The sequence below is a fragment of the Sarcophilus harrisii genome, chromosome 1 (genome assembly GCF_902635505.1).
Source record: "Sarcophilus harrisii chromosome 1, mSarHar1.11, whole genome shotgun sequence".
Lineage (NCBI taxonomy): Eukaryota > Metazoa > Chordata > Mammalia > Dasyuromorphia > Dasyuridae > Sarcophilus > Sarcophilus harrisii.
In genome coordinates, this window is record NC_045426.1 from 340,819,108 (window position 1) to 340,836,392 (window position 17,285).

At 44.6% G+C, this 17,285-nt stretch overlaps 2 protein-coding genes across 6 annotated transcripts in view; one reads left to right on the forward strand and one right to left on the reverse strand.

The window, feature by feature from the left end:
- The window catches only part of CHTF18 (chromosome transmission fidelity factor 18), a 52,294-nt gene extending 51,359 nt beyond the window's left edge, over positions 1-935 (forward strand). For both annotated transcript variants that reach the window (XR_002769539.2, XM_012543221.3), the window contains one exon: positions 481-935. Coding sequence is in view for 1 of the 2 variants with exons in the window: in XM_012543221.3 (XP_012398675.1) it covers positions 481-617 (137 nt within the window). In the remaining variant the exon portion in view is untranslated. The remainder of the gene's footprint in view (positions 1-480) is intronic.
- On the reverse strand, positions 827-15,129 carry GNG13 (G protein subunit gamma 13). Of its 4 annotated transcripts, none has more exons than XM_003761968.4 (3): positions 14,535-15,129; positions 4,232-4,362; positions 827-1,540 (listed from the first exon to the last, which is right to left on the reverse strand). In XM_003761968.4, exons 2-3 carry the CDS (start codon positions 4,327-4,329, stop codon positions 1,435-1,437), a joined length of 204 nt encoding a protein of 67 aa, XP_003762016.1. In that variant the 5' UTR covers positions 4,330-4,362; positions 14,535-15,129; the 3' UTR covers positions 827-1,434. The 4 variants fall into 4 exon arrangements, with proteins under 4 accessions (XP_003762016.1, XP_031801600.1, XP_031801601.1 ...); XM_031945740.1 differs by lacking the exon at positions 14,535-15,129 and adding an exon at positions 4,829-4,934; XM_031945741.1 differs by lacking the exon at positions 14,535-15,129 and adding an exon at positions 4,779-4,868.
- Between the last annotated feature and the right edge of the window lie 2,156 nt (positions 15,130-17,285).

Here is a 17,285-nt window from a genome sequence, read left to right on the forward strand (position 1 = left end):
CTGTCTACCTCTTATACCCAGCAAGGATTCCAAGATCTATCCTGTCCAACCTGGGGAGGGGGGCGGTCCCCATCAGAGCTTTTAAGGAGTCACTCAAAATATCTTAACATCCTCCTTGCATTTCCTAGCATCATGACCTGGGAGTTAGTAACTTCTTACTAGGCTTTTTGTCTGTAAAATGGGAGTCTCCCTCAGCAGGTGGTTGTAAGAGAACAGCTGTGAAACTCCTCTGATAGGGATGATTGAACTCCTCACGGCTTCTTTCTTTTGTTTGGCCATTGGAATTCAGGGCCTTAGCCCCTGGCTTAATCCAAATCCCATTGCAGATAATTTCCTCAGAGGATTTTAGAGATCACATAATTCAGCCCCATCCTTGTCCCAGGAGGGACACAGATATCACTGACTGTTCCATTCATGGCTCTGGTGGTCCTTCTCAGTCCTCCTTACTCACCGCATGGTTCCCTTGTTTTTCCCCCACAGAAACCCAAGGACCTGAAAGAGATTCATTGGAGAGGCGTATGGGAAAAGCAGTGGGGAAGAGCGATGTGTGGTTTCGATTTAACGAGGGTGTTTCCAATGCTGTCCGGCGAAACCTTTATATTAAAGACTTACTCTGAGCCCTTGGACTCTGGCTAGAACTGTTCTTCCTTCGAAGGTTTTGGGTGCCTCCTTGAGGGGGGAGAAAGACACATGTCCACGCAGAGAGACAGATTACCCCCATCCCACTGTGTGTGTGAGAGAGACAGAGAATGTGGGGAGGTTAGGTGTTCCCCTGACCACTTTGCAATAAATAAACCAGTGAATAAACTGTAACATTGAGAGTTTGTGAAGTATTGCTTTGTTTTTATTTATGTATAAACCTTAAGTTTCTTGCATGGTCAGCCTGTTGACTGTAAAATTGTATATTCTACAATATACAAAAGTATTGAAAACCATTGAAAAGTCTTTTTTTTTTTTTTTTATAAAAGTTGTTCATTTACCCCTCCCCCCCAAAAATGTCTGAATGGTTTTACACCAGTATCAGCATCATTAAATGAAATCCCTGTTAGCAAGAACCCTAAGACCAGCTGGAGTAATGCTCCCTCCTCTCCTACCCTACCGTAGTCACTTAGATGGTGGTCCTGACCCCATACTCCATAGGCACCCCGCAGCCCAGATTCTTCCCTGGCCCAGTTAACCTTTCCCTAAACCCTCATTTCTCCCTTGTCCTTGTCCTGTAGGATTTGAAATCCTGCCTCCCCCTCCCCTCCCACCCCCCTTACAAATGAGAAGCCAAGGCGATAATGAGGTTGCGTTAGTGCGTCATGGACCTAACTGAAAACCAGAGAAGAGATTGAGTCAGTGGGAGGGGGTGGAGTGATGGGGAAGAATTCTCTGTCCCTTTGGGAGCGTCTGCTCCAGGGCAGGTCTGGGAGGGGCAGCTGGAGCCACTCACTACAGGATGGTGCATTTTCCTTTCTCCACCCAAGGGTTGTTCTTCATCAGGTCAGGGTTCAGAAATGGGTCATTGGGGATTCCATCTTCAATCCACTTCAGCAGTCTGCAGAAAGAAGGAAATGAGTTAGTGTCCCAGGGAGGCCGGTGATTGTTGGACAGAGCCCTGTGTGTTACCAAAAACCCTGTGGCTCTGGTCAAAGCACTCAACTTTTGAGTCGATCTCCTCATCTTTAAATGCACTTGAACCCAACTCTTCCTGACTGCCACAGCTTTCTCTTATATCATGCTGCATCTCCACTTTATAAATGTGTTATCAGAATTAATTCCAAACACTTTAGGGACTTAATGATTTTTGTCAGAAGTTCGTCCAACTTGTCTTTGCTTTTTCAGGAGTATGGTGGAAGGGGGTGCAGTGGGCTAGAAGACCGGAGAACCTGGGTTCAAATTTCATGTCAGACATTAGTTATGTGACCCTGGGCAAGTCACTTAATCTTGATTGTGGAAGAAAGGAAGGAAGGAAGAGAAGGAAGAAGAAAGAAGAAAGGGAAAAAAAGGAGAAAGAAAAGGGGAAAAAAGAAAAGAGAGGGAGGGAAGGAAGAAAGAAAAGGAAAGAAGGAAGAAAAAGAAAAAAGAAAGGAAGGAAAGAAGAAAAAGAAAGAAAAGAACAGGGCAGCTAAGTGGTGCAGTGGATAGAGCAGCAGCCCTGAAGTCAGGAGGACCTACCTGAGTTCAAATTTGGCCTCAGACATTTAACACTTCCTAATTGTGTGACCCTGGGCAAGCCACTTAACCCCAATTGCCTTAGCCCAAAAAAAAAAAAAAAAAAAACAAGAAGAAAAGGAAGCAAGAGAAAAAAGGCAGAAAGAAGAGAAGGAAAGAAAAAATGAAGCAAAAGAAGGAAGAGAAAGAAAAAAGGAAGGAAGCAAAGGAAAGAAAGGAAGAGGAACAAAGAAAGAGAACCATGGTAGAAAGAGCTCAAGAGCCCCCAGGTACTAAAATGTAGGTTTACATCTACAGCCTTAATTTTTCTTCTCTGTGGATACCTCTTTCCCCATCTATAACATAAGGATAATGGGTCCTGAGAGGATATTGAGCCAAATCCCATTTTACAGATAAGAAACAAGAGTCCAAAGAGATTGGCAGGAACAGGAAATGAATGCAGTGCTCCTGACTTCAAATTCAAATCCAAAAGGTTTTCCCCTTATCAGCTGCCACCCAGGACCTGACTTGGTCCCTTGAGGACAAGAAGGTGATAGGAAGTGTTAATGACATCAGTAACCACATAGTGCATTGAGCCAAACTCCTTGGAATTCCAGGGCTTTCCTGCGGGCTCGGAGGCTGGGCCCCAGGGGAGCTCCATTCAGGAGGGGCTCCCGCAGGCCTGAGTTTGGTGTGTGGCCCTGGAGAGTCAGAGAGCTGAGCGGGGTCACCCGGGACCCCCAGATGAGTGCCTGAGACCAGCTGGGCTACTCCACAACCAAGGGGCATTTGTTGGGCCAACTTTTCACCCAGCCTGAGCCTGTCAGTTCCATCTCTGTCCCACCATCTGAGGCCCTCTTGGACTAGGGCCTAGATCATTGAGAACAGATGGCGCGCTGCATTGGCGTATACAAATGGCATACAAATACCCAGCTGTGCCCCACAGCATATATGTAAAAACTGATGCCTACAAATGAATCTGTGCTCTTCCTCCTTCCAGTCCTCCTAATGTCCCTTGTCCCTTGCTCGTTGGTCCCACATCAGTTCTAAGCTTTGGGGGTAATCTCGGTCTTTTTTTTTTTTTTTTTTTTTTGAGGTAACTGGGGTTAAAAAAGACTTCCTCAGAGTCACAGAGCTAGTAAGAATTTAGGCTGGATGTGAAGTGGGGTCCTTCTGTCTCTATTCACTGTATTACCCGACTGCCCCTAGCTCCTTTTCCATACCGAAGGCAAGGGGAGAAAAGGGGGCCGGCCAGTCTCAGAGGAAGCTCCCAGAAAACTCACGTTTATCCTATATTTACAGTCACATACATCTGCCCATTTCCTTCTCAGAGCTACAACTGGGGAGGTGAAGGAATTAGTCCTTAGGGGTCTTCCAGGCTAGATAGCTCTCACCTTGAATAACCCCATCCCTGGAGTTGGGGGCAGGGTTAGGTCTGAAGGGTGGGAAGAAGACTAATTCCTCAACAACGAGATGATTGAAGGCAATTCCAATAGACTTGTGATGGAAAGTTTCATCTGCATCCAGATATATACCTGCCCCTTCCTCGGGCTTCTTCCAAGTCAGTCTCACCCCTATCTAACATGTTGTGCTGCCCCTTCCCACCTCAAGTTGCTTGGGGGACAGGGGTGTTTCATATCTGTATCCCCGGCACCCGGCGCTGAGTCTCGCTGTCTTAGCAAGTGCTTAATAAGTGCTTGCCAAAATAATTTTCTGGATCATTTCACCTTGGATTCAACCGAAGGGCCAGAAAAAGGGGAGTAAGACACGGAGGTACCCAAGGGGGAGGGCTGTTCCCCTACAAGACCTCTGACTCCCACTTCCCGGGCACTTCTGGGACCCTGCCTTCTCCCCAGGGCTCTTTGGTAAATTAACAGCACCACAGACTCCCAAGGGCCAAGCCAGAGGCAGCTGTTTGGAATGGTTAATTTGCATGGAATTTGAATGTAATTTGCCTATTTGGGCCACAGCTTGTACCATGAAAATATCTTTGCTTCTCCCGACAATGGCCGCTTTCTCCACTTTTGAGAGGGAGAGGGGGCAAAAAAAGGGAGCTTCGCCGGAGGGCACATGGCAGGGGGCTAGGAAGACTCACTCGGGGATTGTTTTGGAAGACATCTCCCTCTTGAAAGCCAGCTGGTATTTCAGACTCTCTACTTCTTTTTTCATCTGGGGTACATCCCACTCTTCCATGACGCCTGGAGGGCTGGCGGTTCCAGGAACAGGCTGGCGGGAGAGGAAGAGAAGAAGGGATTTAGGGACGAGGAGGGAAGGTGGGAGAGAATGGGACGAACTCCGGTGGCCCGCAGCCCGTGGCCCGCCGGGGAACCAACGTCACACATCCTTCGGCCTGTCCGTCTCAGCAAACCGGTTCTCTTGGGAAAGACCAGCCTCTCCCCTGCTGAGTGTGAGAGAGGGAGACAAGTCTCTGATACAGCTGAGGCTTTATAATGATCCCTTTTTGCTCTTCAGAGCCCCTTAACACCCATCGCTGCACTGAAGCCTCCCAGTACTTTGGAGAGACGCAGAACAAAGACTAGTATCCTTCTCTTACAGACGGGGAAGCTGAGGCTCAGAGCCCGGGACCAAGTGTAGCTGCGTCCGATCTGGACCTCTCCCCCACCCCCAGACTCAGCACCCACCCAGCAGTGGGCCGGGAGGGCTCCTTACTGAGCTCGGCGTGAACACTTACACCACCTAGCCAATGCTGCCTTGGCTTCTTCTTTTGTCGAGTTCTGGGTTTAAGAAAGTAAGAACGATGCAGATTAAGCTTAAAAATGTGTGTTCCTGTAGCTGACTGTTAAACATTCACCAAGTTACTTAAACTCTCAGCGTCCTGGAAACATTCCAAGACCATGAATTGCAGATAAGGTGCTCCTCAGCGGTGGTACTGTAATAAGTTTGTCATAAGGAGCTGCCCATATCAATGAAATCACACACAAAAAGTACCATCACCATCATTACCACTGCCCAAGTCACCCTACAAAGCAGCCAGCTGCCCTCTGGGAGTTCTCTCATCTTCTTTCTAAACTCTTCTCGACCTGAGCTCATCTCTCTCTCTCTCTCTCTCTCTCTCTCTCTCTCTCTTTCCCCCATGTCTCTCTCTGTCTCTTGTCTCTGTCTGTTTCTCTGTCTCTCTCTCTGTCTCTATCTCTTTCTGTCTGTCTCTCTGTGTCTGTCTGTCTCTTTCTCTCTCTTTCTCTTTCTCTTCTCTCTGTCTCTGTCTCACTCTCTCCACCTCTGTTTCTTTCTCTCTCCCCTCCTCTGTCTCTGTATCTCTGTGTCTTTGTCGCTCTTTTCTCTTTCTCTCTCTGTGCCTGTATCTCTGTGTCTCTGTCTCTCTTTTTCTCTCTCCCCTCCTCTGTCTCTGTATCTCTGTGTCTCTGTCTCTCTTTTTTTCTCTCTCTTTCTCTGTCTGTATCTCTGTCTCTGTGTCTCTGTCTCTTTCATTCTGTCTCTGTCAGTCTCTGTCTCTTGCTCTCTGTCTCTCTTCTTTCTCTCTCTTTTTCCCTGTCTCTCACTGTATCTGTCTCTGTCTCTGTAATCACAAGATTACAAAATCTCATGTTCCAAATTTTCCTCCCCCATTTCCCTCCTCTTCCCTCCCCAAGAGAGCAAGCAATCCAAAATGGGTTAAACATGTGCAATGATTCTACATACACACACACACACACATACACACCCCTTTCCAGTTCCCTTTTGTGTGTGATCTTCCCTCATTAGATTGTAAGCTCTTTGAGAGGAGGCCCTGTCTTTCTTTTTGTTTTTATGTAAATACCTAGAGCTGAAAACAATTCATGGCACCAATAAGTGCTTAATAAATGCGTCTTGCTCTGCTTTGCCTCCATAGGTTTGTACAAGCTGGTGCCCATGCCTGGAATACACTTTCTGCCCATCTATACCTTTCAGATTCCCTATTGTTTTTCAAGCTGAGCTCAGATACTATCTCTATCAGATCCCCAGTTCATCTTCCTCCTATCTGTATCTCACTGACTTATACACAGATGAAAAATATTAACTATGCTTTGTCTCCTTAACTAAATTTTAAGATCCTAGACCATGGGAAATATTTCTGATCTATCTTTGTATTTTCCAAAACATTTACCACAGGTGTGTAAGCTTGGGTATAGGGATTGATCCATTTATTATATTCATGGGCCTAGCACAGTATTTGGCACATAGTAGGTCTTTAATAAATGGTTGTTGATTGATTGTTTTTACATATGTTCAATAAAGATCTATTGATTAGATTTTAAGATCCTTGGATGTGGGAATTATTTCTGATCTATCTGCATTTTCCAAAACATCTAACATAGGTGTGTCAGCTCCTTGGGTGGAGGGATTGACCCATTTATTCTATTTATATGCCCAATGCCTAACACAGTACTTGGCACATAGTAGGTCCTTAATGAATGTTTATTGATTGGTCGATTTTACACATGTTCAATAAAGATCTGTTGATTAATGGATTCTGTTATAGTAGGAAGGACTAAGGTTAGACATTGGAAAGAACTTTGCCCAGAGTGGGACTGAGAATCTGGAACAAGGCAGAGTCCTTCTTGGGGATAAGAAACAATAAAATGATCCGGCTTATTGAACAGACTTCTCCTCCCCTACTGCCTTGGACAGGCTCTCGGGTTTCTAGAGCCCTCATAAAAACCAGACTTCAGCATTCTAGAACATCCTTGTCCCCCTCCCCCCAAGACCCCTAAAATCTGACCTGTATTCTAGAAGAATGGGTGAGACAAATAGGCCTTTTGGTGAGAGCCTTTGAAAGTACTTCCCTTTGCCTTCTGCTGTTGTGTTGAATCCAGAGACCAGCTGGAGCTTTTGGTTAACAAATTTGAGAGTTGCCAGGGCATGAGAATATCAGGACCAGCAAACCTCTTAGAGGGGAAGGGGAAGGTCTGCATCCTAGAGAAAAAAGGAGAGGTCTGCATCCTCGAGTCCCCAGGAAAGCCAAGGGATCTGAACCCCACTGCTTTATACTTAAGCATGGGATTTCCCAGGACTGGAAGAAATCTCCTATGTGCCCTAGGTTTCCCCTATGTAAAATGTGAGAACCCCAAAGGTTTTTCCTAGCATTGACATTCTTTGATTCCATAAAGGAAAGCCTACATATTCCTGCAGAATAGGTTAGAGAAGACCCCCAGTGACCATTGCCTTATTATCCTTGAGGGTTCTCTGCCAGAGTGAAGGCTAGGCAGGTTCAGGAGTCAGAACTCTCTGGACTGCTGAATCCAACTTGGGGGATCCCCTTAACTTTGCACACTTGCCCTCTCTGTTTCTCAGTTTCTACATTTGTGAAATAGTAAATCCTGACTTGATTCTTTCAGTGGAATGGTTTTGAGTATTGTAAAGTTCAGTATAAAGCTGAAATAACTATTAATTTCTAAACCAGATTGACACTGAATTGCAGCTCTATACTGATCACTAAACCCCAAACTAATAATGAACCAGCCCTGGGCTCAGATTTACCCTCTCTCCATTCCAGTTCTGTCTAGGACAAAGAGATCCACACCCTGGTCATCTCAATCATGGGGCTACTGAAGATACCTCTGATCCACTCCCCATTGCCCTGGCTCAGGGGATGTAGGATATTAAGAAATTTATCTTTTTTTGACCCTAAATAATTTAAATCTACTGAAAATCTCCAAGTATCCAGAAATTCCTAACTTCTGGGAAACAGCAGCAATAACTATAGATCTGAAATCAGAGGTTCTGGATTTAAACCCCACCTCTTCCTATCTGTCCACTCCTGGGTCAATCACTCTTAATTATCGTCAGCCTCAGTTTTCTCATCTCTAAAATGAAGGGATTGGGCTACATGTCTTTTAAGTTCCCTCCTAGCCTTAAATCTGTGTTCCTATGATCTTCTTGCACTAAAGCTTCTCCCAGAGCTTTTCACAAAAATTTTGAGTTTTTCTCTAAAGAAAAAAAAAAAGAATTTTTCTCTAAAGGAAAGCTAAAGGGACAAGAGTGAAGAAACAATTTATGGAAGGAAGTGATTAGTCCATACTTTCCCAGCCCATGAAGTCTTGAAAAGTGTGCTAGATCTGGTGTCAGGGGACCTGAAACACCTGAGTTCGAATCCCCACTTACTCATTGAATGACTTTTGACAAATCATTTAACCTCTTCATTTCCCTGTTTCTAATTGGATGTGCTCCCTCGAGGGCAGCTAGGTAGCTCAGTGGGTAGAGCACCAGGGCTGGAGTCAGGCTGACTTTATTAACTATGTGGCCCTGGGCTAGACCCTTAATCCTGTTTTCCTCAGTTTCCTTATCTGTAAAATGAACTGGAGAAGGACATGGCAAAATACTCTAGTATTTCTGAAATCCCAGAGTCACAAAGAATTGACAGGACTGAAATGATTGAACAACAATGTAACCTTGACTAAATCTCATTTTAACATATTTTGGGCACACTCAAGTATCATCCTGGGTCCTCACTGATCCTGGCCAAAAAACGTTCCAGGTGTCAGTCATACCTCTTTACCAAGGTGTGAGTTTGTCTTGTAATGAGAAGTGAGAACCCTGCTTACAGGATGATTGATTGATTGATTGATGGTTCATAGCAATTTCAGGCTTGGACTTAGAAAAGGAGTTTGAAGAGCCAGAGAAGGAAAACCAGAGCTGAGAAGTTGGGCCCATGGGATCCTCCCCTCCAAGGAAAACTGCCTGGCCCCAGGGCATCTCCAGGGAACCATGTGGTCCCAAGATGGGCTTTGGCAGTGGATAAGGAGATCCTGCGCCAAACAGGAATGAGAACTGGTCGCAGTGTGGTGGTGGCAATGGTCAAAAGAGGAGCTGCCCGAGGAGGAAGGGGACTGCTTTACCCAGAATCAAAGAAATAATAAGTGGTGAATCAAGGTTTCCTCATTACCAAACCAAGCCTCCTTGCACCCCCTAAAGGGCCTTCCAGCTAAACAAGAAATCCTGGGGTTTAATAGTCCCCTTGCCCCTCCCCTTCCTCCCACTCATTGGCCCCCCAGGTAATTAAAAGTGGGCCATGTCACAATCTTGGTATACCCTTCCCTGAACAAATGTGACTTATTCATTTGGCCTTCTGCCTCGAGTGCCCCTGGGGCCGTTTTGCATGGGCTGGTCAGAAGAATTTCACAGGCAAAACCTGAATCTGGTAAATCAGACCTGATTTGATTGTGATTTGACTGTTATTTGAATCACTGACTGAATCAGGTTCCAACAGCAAAGAAAACTGAGCTGAAGGATTCAAAGGCAGAACAGAGTGGGATCAGGGTTAGACAAGGGGTACAAGCTCCTAGGCCTTGGAAGGAGTAGGGAGAGGTTTGAAAACAGGCTCTGAACCTGGGTGGACTTAGGGTCATCAGTAGGAAGACAGCTAGATAGGTAGTAATAGCCCTTATATTACCACTTTAAGATCTGCAAAATGTTTTATAGATATTCAATTCTCATAACTATTTTGGAAGGTGGGTGCTATTATTACCCCCATTTTACAGTTGGGGAAACTGAGGGAGACTGCAATGAAGTGAGTTGCCCAAGTTTATATAATTAAGGATTTGAATTCATTTCTTTTTGATTCCAAGTCTAGTGCTCTATCCACTGTGCTACCTAGCTGCTAGTAGAAACAATATATAACTAGGAAAACTGGATTCTAATCCCAGTTCTGCTACATAATTTGCTTTGTTATCCCAAGTGTGTTACCTCTTCTCCCTAGGTCTCAGTTTCCTTCTTTGTAAAATGAGCAGATTTGACTAGAATTGTTTCTAGCATTCCTCCTAGCTCTTATAGTCTATATTCTTCAGGCCCCTTTAAGGTCTGACGTTTTGTGTGCTATAGTTTCCACCTACACATTTCATGTTTGTACCCTTTTATTTTTATTTTATTATTTTTTAATTAAAGTGTTTTATTTACAAAACACATGCATGGGTAATTTTACAACATTGACCCTTGCAAAACCTTCTGTTCCAAATTATCCCCTCCTTCCCCCACCCCCTTCTTTAGCTGGCAAGTAGTCTAATACATGTTAAATGTTACAATACATGTTAAATTCAATATATGTAGACATATTTATACAGTTATCTTGTTGCACAAGAAAAATCAGATCAAGAAGGAAGAAAAAGAAAACAAAATGCAAGCAAATAACAAGAGAGAGTGAGAATGCTACATTGTGTTCCACACTCAGTTCCCACAGCTCTCGTTTGTGCCCTTTTAAAAGTTCCTTTAGTAGGATCTATAGTTCTATAATTTTCAGTTCTAGATTGACAGTCAGGAGTAGGGCTAGGGTTAAGATTGTGTTTTGCGGCTCCTATTAGAGGAAGAAATAAAATAAAGAAATGGACTGGGGGTTGTTTCAGGGATAGGAAGAAGGAAGCAAGTTACATGTGGCCATTCAGGGGCTATGACTTTTTATGCAAGTTGTCTAGATGCAATCATGAAGGTTTCAGATGCTCCTGGAAATCAGGGATATATGGCCTCTCACCCCAGCTCCAGCCGTGGCTTGGGAATTACCACTTAGGAGGCTAGAGTCCTACTGGGGCTGCTTCTCAGTCAACTTGGAGGCGAAGGAAGGAAGGACTACCAAGCCCCAACGTTCCTTCTTGATCCATACAGGTTCTACATTTTAAAAAAGCAGGGCACAGTAGTGGAGAGCCTTAGGCAGGGAACCAAATAACCTGGGTTTGAGTGGCTATGTCCCATTAGCTTTCTGAGCTTCAAGATCATCCTATAGGAAAATGGGAATGAAAATAGGACAGCTAGATAGTGCAGTAGACAGAGTGCTGGACTTAGCAGCAGGAAGACCTGAATTCAAATGTGACCTTTGTAACTGGTTCATTTAACCTTTAACTCAATTATCTAATCTGTAAAATAGAAATAATAATTAGGTAGTGCTAGAGTGGACAGAGCACTGCACCCTGGAGACTCACCTTCCAGAGTTCAAATCTGGCCTCAGACACTTATTACCTTTGTGACCCTGGGCAAGAACTTTAACTCTGTTGCCTCAGTTTCCCTGTCTGTAAAATGATCTGGAGAAAGAAATGGCAAACAACTCTAGTATCTGCCAGGAAAACCCCAAATGGGGTTACAGAACTGAAACAACGGGAAAATGACTGAATAACAATAGGATCAAATGAGATTTCCACAAAGAGCCTGATAAACCTTAAAGTATTATATAAGTGATAGCTATTATCATAATATTAATATTATCATTGCTTGTACCATCCATCTCACAAGATTGGTATGACTAGAACTCATGACACAGAATTTTCTTATTCCATAATTGCTGTTACTATTTCTCTCTGTCTCCGTCTCTCTTTTAATTCTTTGTGACAAAGGATGGGAGGAGAAGATATTCTGAAATTAAGATAAAGTGAGATAGTAATACATTTTTTAAAATATGACTATTATAGCTAGAAGATAATTTAAGGATAAAGTAGCCTGAAGGTTCTTAACATGAGGTCCTTAGATTGATTTCAGGGACTCTGGGATTTGGATTGGGAAAAATAAATTACATATTTATTTCAATATAATTGGTTTCCTTTGTAATGTTATGGATAGGTGTTCCAAAAGTCTTAACACTATTAAAGTTTATTGCTGTACTGAGACTCTGGGAATGGCCTGTACTTTATGCATTTAAAAATCATCCTGAGCACATTCACCATCTTCCCAAAGGGGTCCAAGACACTAACAAGTTTAAGAACCTTTGCATTTTTGACCAACTTTACCTAATCTTAAAATATGCCTTCACAGAGACCCAGAAAGGGCTTGCTTAAGCTTAAGGTTATATATTGACTTGATGGCTCCTGATACCTAATCCCTAATTAGTTCTACACCAAGCTTGCCTGGGGTTAATGCTGGGGGATGGAGCCTTGGTACAGAACTGTTTGTTGGGTTGTTCTACCAAAAGGTAGCTGGGGATAAGGGAAACATGGCAGGTGTTAGTATAGAGCTGGTGTCCAGGAAGTAGTTACTGAATGAAGGAATGGTACAGAGAATGGAAACAAAAGGAGGTCCCCAGTGAGGGATGAGGTGTTGAGGTAACCTGGATCTTCTCTGGTGGAGAGAGAAGTATCTATGGTCAAAGCCCCCAGGAGAGTAGGAGCTTTGGCCCAGCTACTTGGGGAGGACCAACCAGGCTGGCTCCCTAGGGAGAATTTGTCTTACCCCCTCTGAACTTAGTTCTTGGCCCTCACCCCCAGTGACTCCATCACTGCATAGCAGCAGAGTGCTGGGGCCTGGAGGCTCCCTCCTTGCTCTGGACTCCAGGTCCTCAGGGGCTTTCTGCAGTCAAGCTTCTACAGAAGATAAAGATAGGATTTGGAAGGCAGGGCAGGCAGAATATTGAGAAGTGGAGGCAGCAGATCAACTTTTGGGGAACAGAGAGAACCAGAATAATTTAGAGGGCTGGATGTTAGGACAAATATGACAGAATTGGGGGGCAAGATTTCGAGGGGCTGGATAGTGGGATCTGAGAGGAAAGAAGGTCAAGTGTTGGGTACAAAGGGTTAGGATTTTGGGGACCAAAGGACAAAGATGTTTAAAGACAGGGTTTTGGGGGAAGGATATTAGGATTTTAGACAGAGGGGAGCAGTCCTTAGGAGATGTAGTATCTGGATTTTAGGGGAGGAGGGGAAATCTAGAATACAAGGTTTTGGGACTTTGTAAGTAGAGTTGAGAGGGGAGCGTGGTAGGATATTGGGGGTCTGGTGTAGAGAGAGAGTGTCTAGAGGGCAGTGGGACAAGGGATTTGGGGGGCATAAGGCAATTTGGTTGTACTATTTCCAGGACCCGAGATAATCCTGGTTCAGATGTAAAGAGAAGGGGGTAAGCGTGTCTGCCCTCTTAGGTCTGGCTGAAATTTTTATTTTTAGCGTTAGCAAGTGTGTGAGGCGGGTGAAGGGAGAGCAATTGGGCCCAGTGCCCTCTTGCCTGGCACAGGATGAGTATAGGGGAGCCAGTAGCTTTGTCTTTAACTATGTGAGGCCTGGAAATCCTTCCAGGTCCCCAATAAAGGGAGAGAAAGGGGCTAGAAAGGGTGGGAGCATCCAAGTCCTTCTTACTTTCTGCCTAAATAGAGAGGCTGGATGCCTTTCTCAGCTTCAGCAAGATGGGTATTTTTCCATCTGTCTGCAAAGCACACTGCCTCCTGGTGCTGTTTTGGTTTGATCGGGTGTGTACACGCACTCACACACACATACACAAACACAGAACAAATACAGACACAATTTCACACTGATAAACAAAGATAGGTACTCATGGGCATAGACGTACAGACAGACGTGCACATGGACAGACAGACACAGAGGGGTTCCTCTTATCTGATCTGCTTTCAGATGGTCACAGAGGGACAAGAGCTTTGTGGAGTCAGGTTCTCGGACACTGTTTGGGGGGTGGCTGTCTCTGTCCACAGATTGGGCTATCTGTAAGCTAGTCTAAGAATCCCTTCACTCATATACTATTGGATATCCATAGATAAGTGTGTGATACCGATTTAAGCACAGATATATTCACAGACACACTTCCAGAGATTTAGGTACTCAGGTAGATGCAGCTTACAGATATACAAATATTCAGACTCACAAACATAGGCACAAATGGCTATTTACATATGCACATAAGCAGCTGTCTGACTTTTTGCCCACTCCTTGCCAAAATGTTCCCTCTCTTTTTAGAAGAGCAGTCATCAAAAATTGGATTAAGGTCAAAATGACTCGGAAGGCCAGTGGCAACAATGTCTCCCTTCCCACCTCATTCTTCTTTCCTCCTTCCTCCCCCCAAACTCTCCATCCATTCCCCCTTTCTTTACAGAATTCCACCAGGGCCTCTAAGAACAGGACTGGAGGGTCTTCCTGGAGGAGGTGAGGGAGGAGGTGGCCACTGACCTCCCAATTCTTGGGTCAAGCTTCTGTACCTCTCTCTCCTTCTGCACCCTTCCCACCTCCACCTACAAGGAGGCAGACTGATGAAGGAACCTCTTTCTTCCATTATCCCTTCCTAGTCTAGCCTTGCCTAGCTTAAGCTCTCTGGTCAGACAGATGGGGTCCTCCTCTGAGAGCCCCCCAAGATCTTGACCCTGAAGAGCCCTTGTCCCTTTGTGACCAACCTGACAGCTGACCAGATAGGAGGAACCCCTGTAACTTCGGTCCTGCACCCCTAAACCCAGATCGCATCCTCTGCCCTAACCCAGATCCTTTGCCCTGCATCCTTCACACTTTGCCCGGGATCTCTCATCCCCAGGCCTCAAGTACACCAAGGACAAGCTCCCAACCAGCCCAGTTTTTCTCCTCGGGATAGGGGAGTCACAGGCTGCCTTCCTTCCTCCAGCCTAGGTGGCCGGGAGCCAGCCACCACGGGGGGAACAAGCTTGAGGAGAAGGCTGTACGGGCACTCCCAGCTCCAATCCACTCCCCATCCCCTACCTGGAAGGAGAGCTCCTAGGAGCGCAGACCCTGGCCCTCGTCAGCCGGGCGTTCCCCCGCAGCCCGGGAGATTCTCCTCGCTGTCCGCAGACGCGGCTCCGCTCCGCGATCTCGAGCGAGCTGGGGACCGTTCCGCAGTCCCAGCTGGAGAGAACAGTGGAGAGCCGGCGCGCTGGCGCGTACGGTGGGGACACCCCGCGGCTCACCCCCCGGATCTGGGCTGCCCCGGAGCGGAGGGGGGGGGCAGGCTGGAGGAGGGAGCGAGGAGGACCAGACACACTGAGCCGGAGCTGGCGCAGGGGCCGGGCGAGTCAAACAGCAGAGCGAGCCCCGGGCTCTGCGAACTGCGTCCTGCGTCCTTTTTCTCTCCCTCTCAGTGCCCTCTGTGCTTAATAACAGGTTCTGCAGAAACAGGAGCGGATTAGGAGGTAGCTACTGTTGTCTCATTAGCTCCTGGGTAATTTCCATTGGCAGCTGACGCTGGGTGACAGGGGAGGTTTGGGTACCACTGCACGCTCCCCCTGAGAGCAAGGCGTTAATTGTATCCCTGAGGGGTGGCAGAGAGCAGAGCGGACCCGACACACACACGGACACACACACATACAGGACACACAATGCACAAAGATGTAGGCGCAATGCGCACCCACACATTTGACACACACTTGAACACATTTATATAGCAGAGTCACGATACAGACCACTTTTACACACAAAATGTATGTACACTGCCAGGGACAGACACAGAAAAGCAGAATACTCCTGTATCACACAAACACCGTAGAAATGTTAAGCAGCACAGAGGCAAAGTGCACAGGATAACAGCTCTAGGTGTAAGAATTGTTCCCATTTTAGAGATGAGAAGAGTAAAAATCTAAGGAGTTAAGGGTCATCCCGTAGATCATCTAGTTAGTCTATGTCTGAGCATGGCAGAAGGTCTAGAGTATAGACCTGGAGTCAAGGAGGTCTGGTTTCAAAATCTCCTTAAGGCACTTCCTCACCCTAAATCAACCTGTCTGAGCCACGAATTTCCCATCTAGAAAATGGGGGTGATAATAATAGCTCCTACTTTTCAGAGTTATTGTAAAGATAAAATGAAATAATGCATGCAAAGCACCTTAAAATGATAACTGTCAGTTATTACTATTATTATATTATGTATCATATAATATATATTATTATACAGGCATGTATAATACATGCATAAAACACACATAATTTTGTGTAAAATGATAGGAAAAGATAATGATAAATGTTGGTGGGAATGTGGAAAAACTGGGATATTAATGCATTGTTGGCGCAGTTGTGAACTGATCCAACCATTCTAGAGAGCAATTTGGAACTATGCCCAAAGGGCTATCAAACTGCACACTCTTTGATCCCAGCAGTGTTTCCACTGGGCTTATATCCCAAAGAGATCTTAAAGGAGGGAAAGGGACCCACATGTGTAAAAATGTTTGTGGCAGCCCTCTTTGTAGAGGCCAGAAACTGGAAATTAAATAGATGCCCATCAATTGGAGAATGGTTGAATAAGTTATGGTATATGAATGCTATGGAATATTATTGATATATAAGAAATGATCAGCAAGATGAATACAGAAAGGCCTGGAGAGACTTACAGGAACTGATGCTAAGTGAAATGAGCAGGGCCAGGAGATCATTAAACACAGTGGCAACAAGACTATGTGATGATGAAGTCTGATGGAAGTGGCTTTTTTCAACAATGAGATGATTCAGGCCATTTGCAATAGACTTGTGATGAAGAGAGCCATTTACACTCAGAGAGAGGACTGTGGGGACTGAACATGGATCATAACATAATATTTTCACATTTTTTGTGGTTATTGCTTATTTTTTTCTCATTTTTTCCTTTTTGATGCAATTTTTCTTGTGCAGCATGATAAATGTAGAAATATGTTTAAAAGAATTGCACATGTTTAACCTGTATTGGATTACTTGCTGTCTAGGAGAGGGATGAGGAGAAGGGAGGGAGAAACACAAGGAACACAAGGTTTTTGTATGGATGAATGATGAAAATTATCTTTGCATGTATTTTGAAAATAAAAAACTATTATTAAAATTTTTAAAGGTGACCAAAGATTTTAAATATATATATTGCATCACTTTAGCTGAAATGTCACATTATATTTAATATTGTTAAATAAAATATCTGCAGACATGAAAAAAAAAAGAATTGCACATATTTAACCTATATCAGATTACTTGCTGTCTTGGGGAGGGGGAAGGTAAAGAAGGGAGGGAAAAAATCTGGAACACAAAGTCTTATAAAAACAAATGTTGAAAACTATTTTTACATGTAATTAAAAAATTAAATATTATGGATATGTGCACAAAACATATGTGAGCACATATACACAAATTTTATATAGACATAGAAGCACATGATCACACACATAAAGAGACTATAATAAAACCCATATTTAATATCCTTCAATGATGTCTTAGGTGACTTAGAAGTACCCTAAAGGATATTTATTCTTTTTCTAACTACTTGTTTATTTCCTTTTTCCTTGAAGTCAGTTTGTGACCAGGACTTGGAACAAGGAAGTATCAATAATGGGCTTTGACATCCCTGGGAAGAAAGAAACATCCAAATTATGACTCCCAGGAGAGGCAATTCTATGACCTCATGAGTCAGGGACAAATACTATATCTTACTTTCATTCACCATGATCCTGCTTGTCATAAAAGATCCAGAAGAGACAATAAGAAGCTCCTGAGTCACCAGATGTG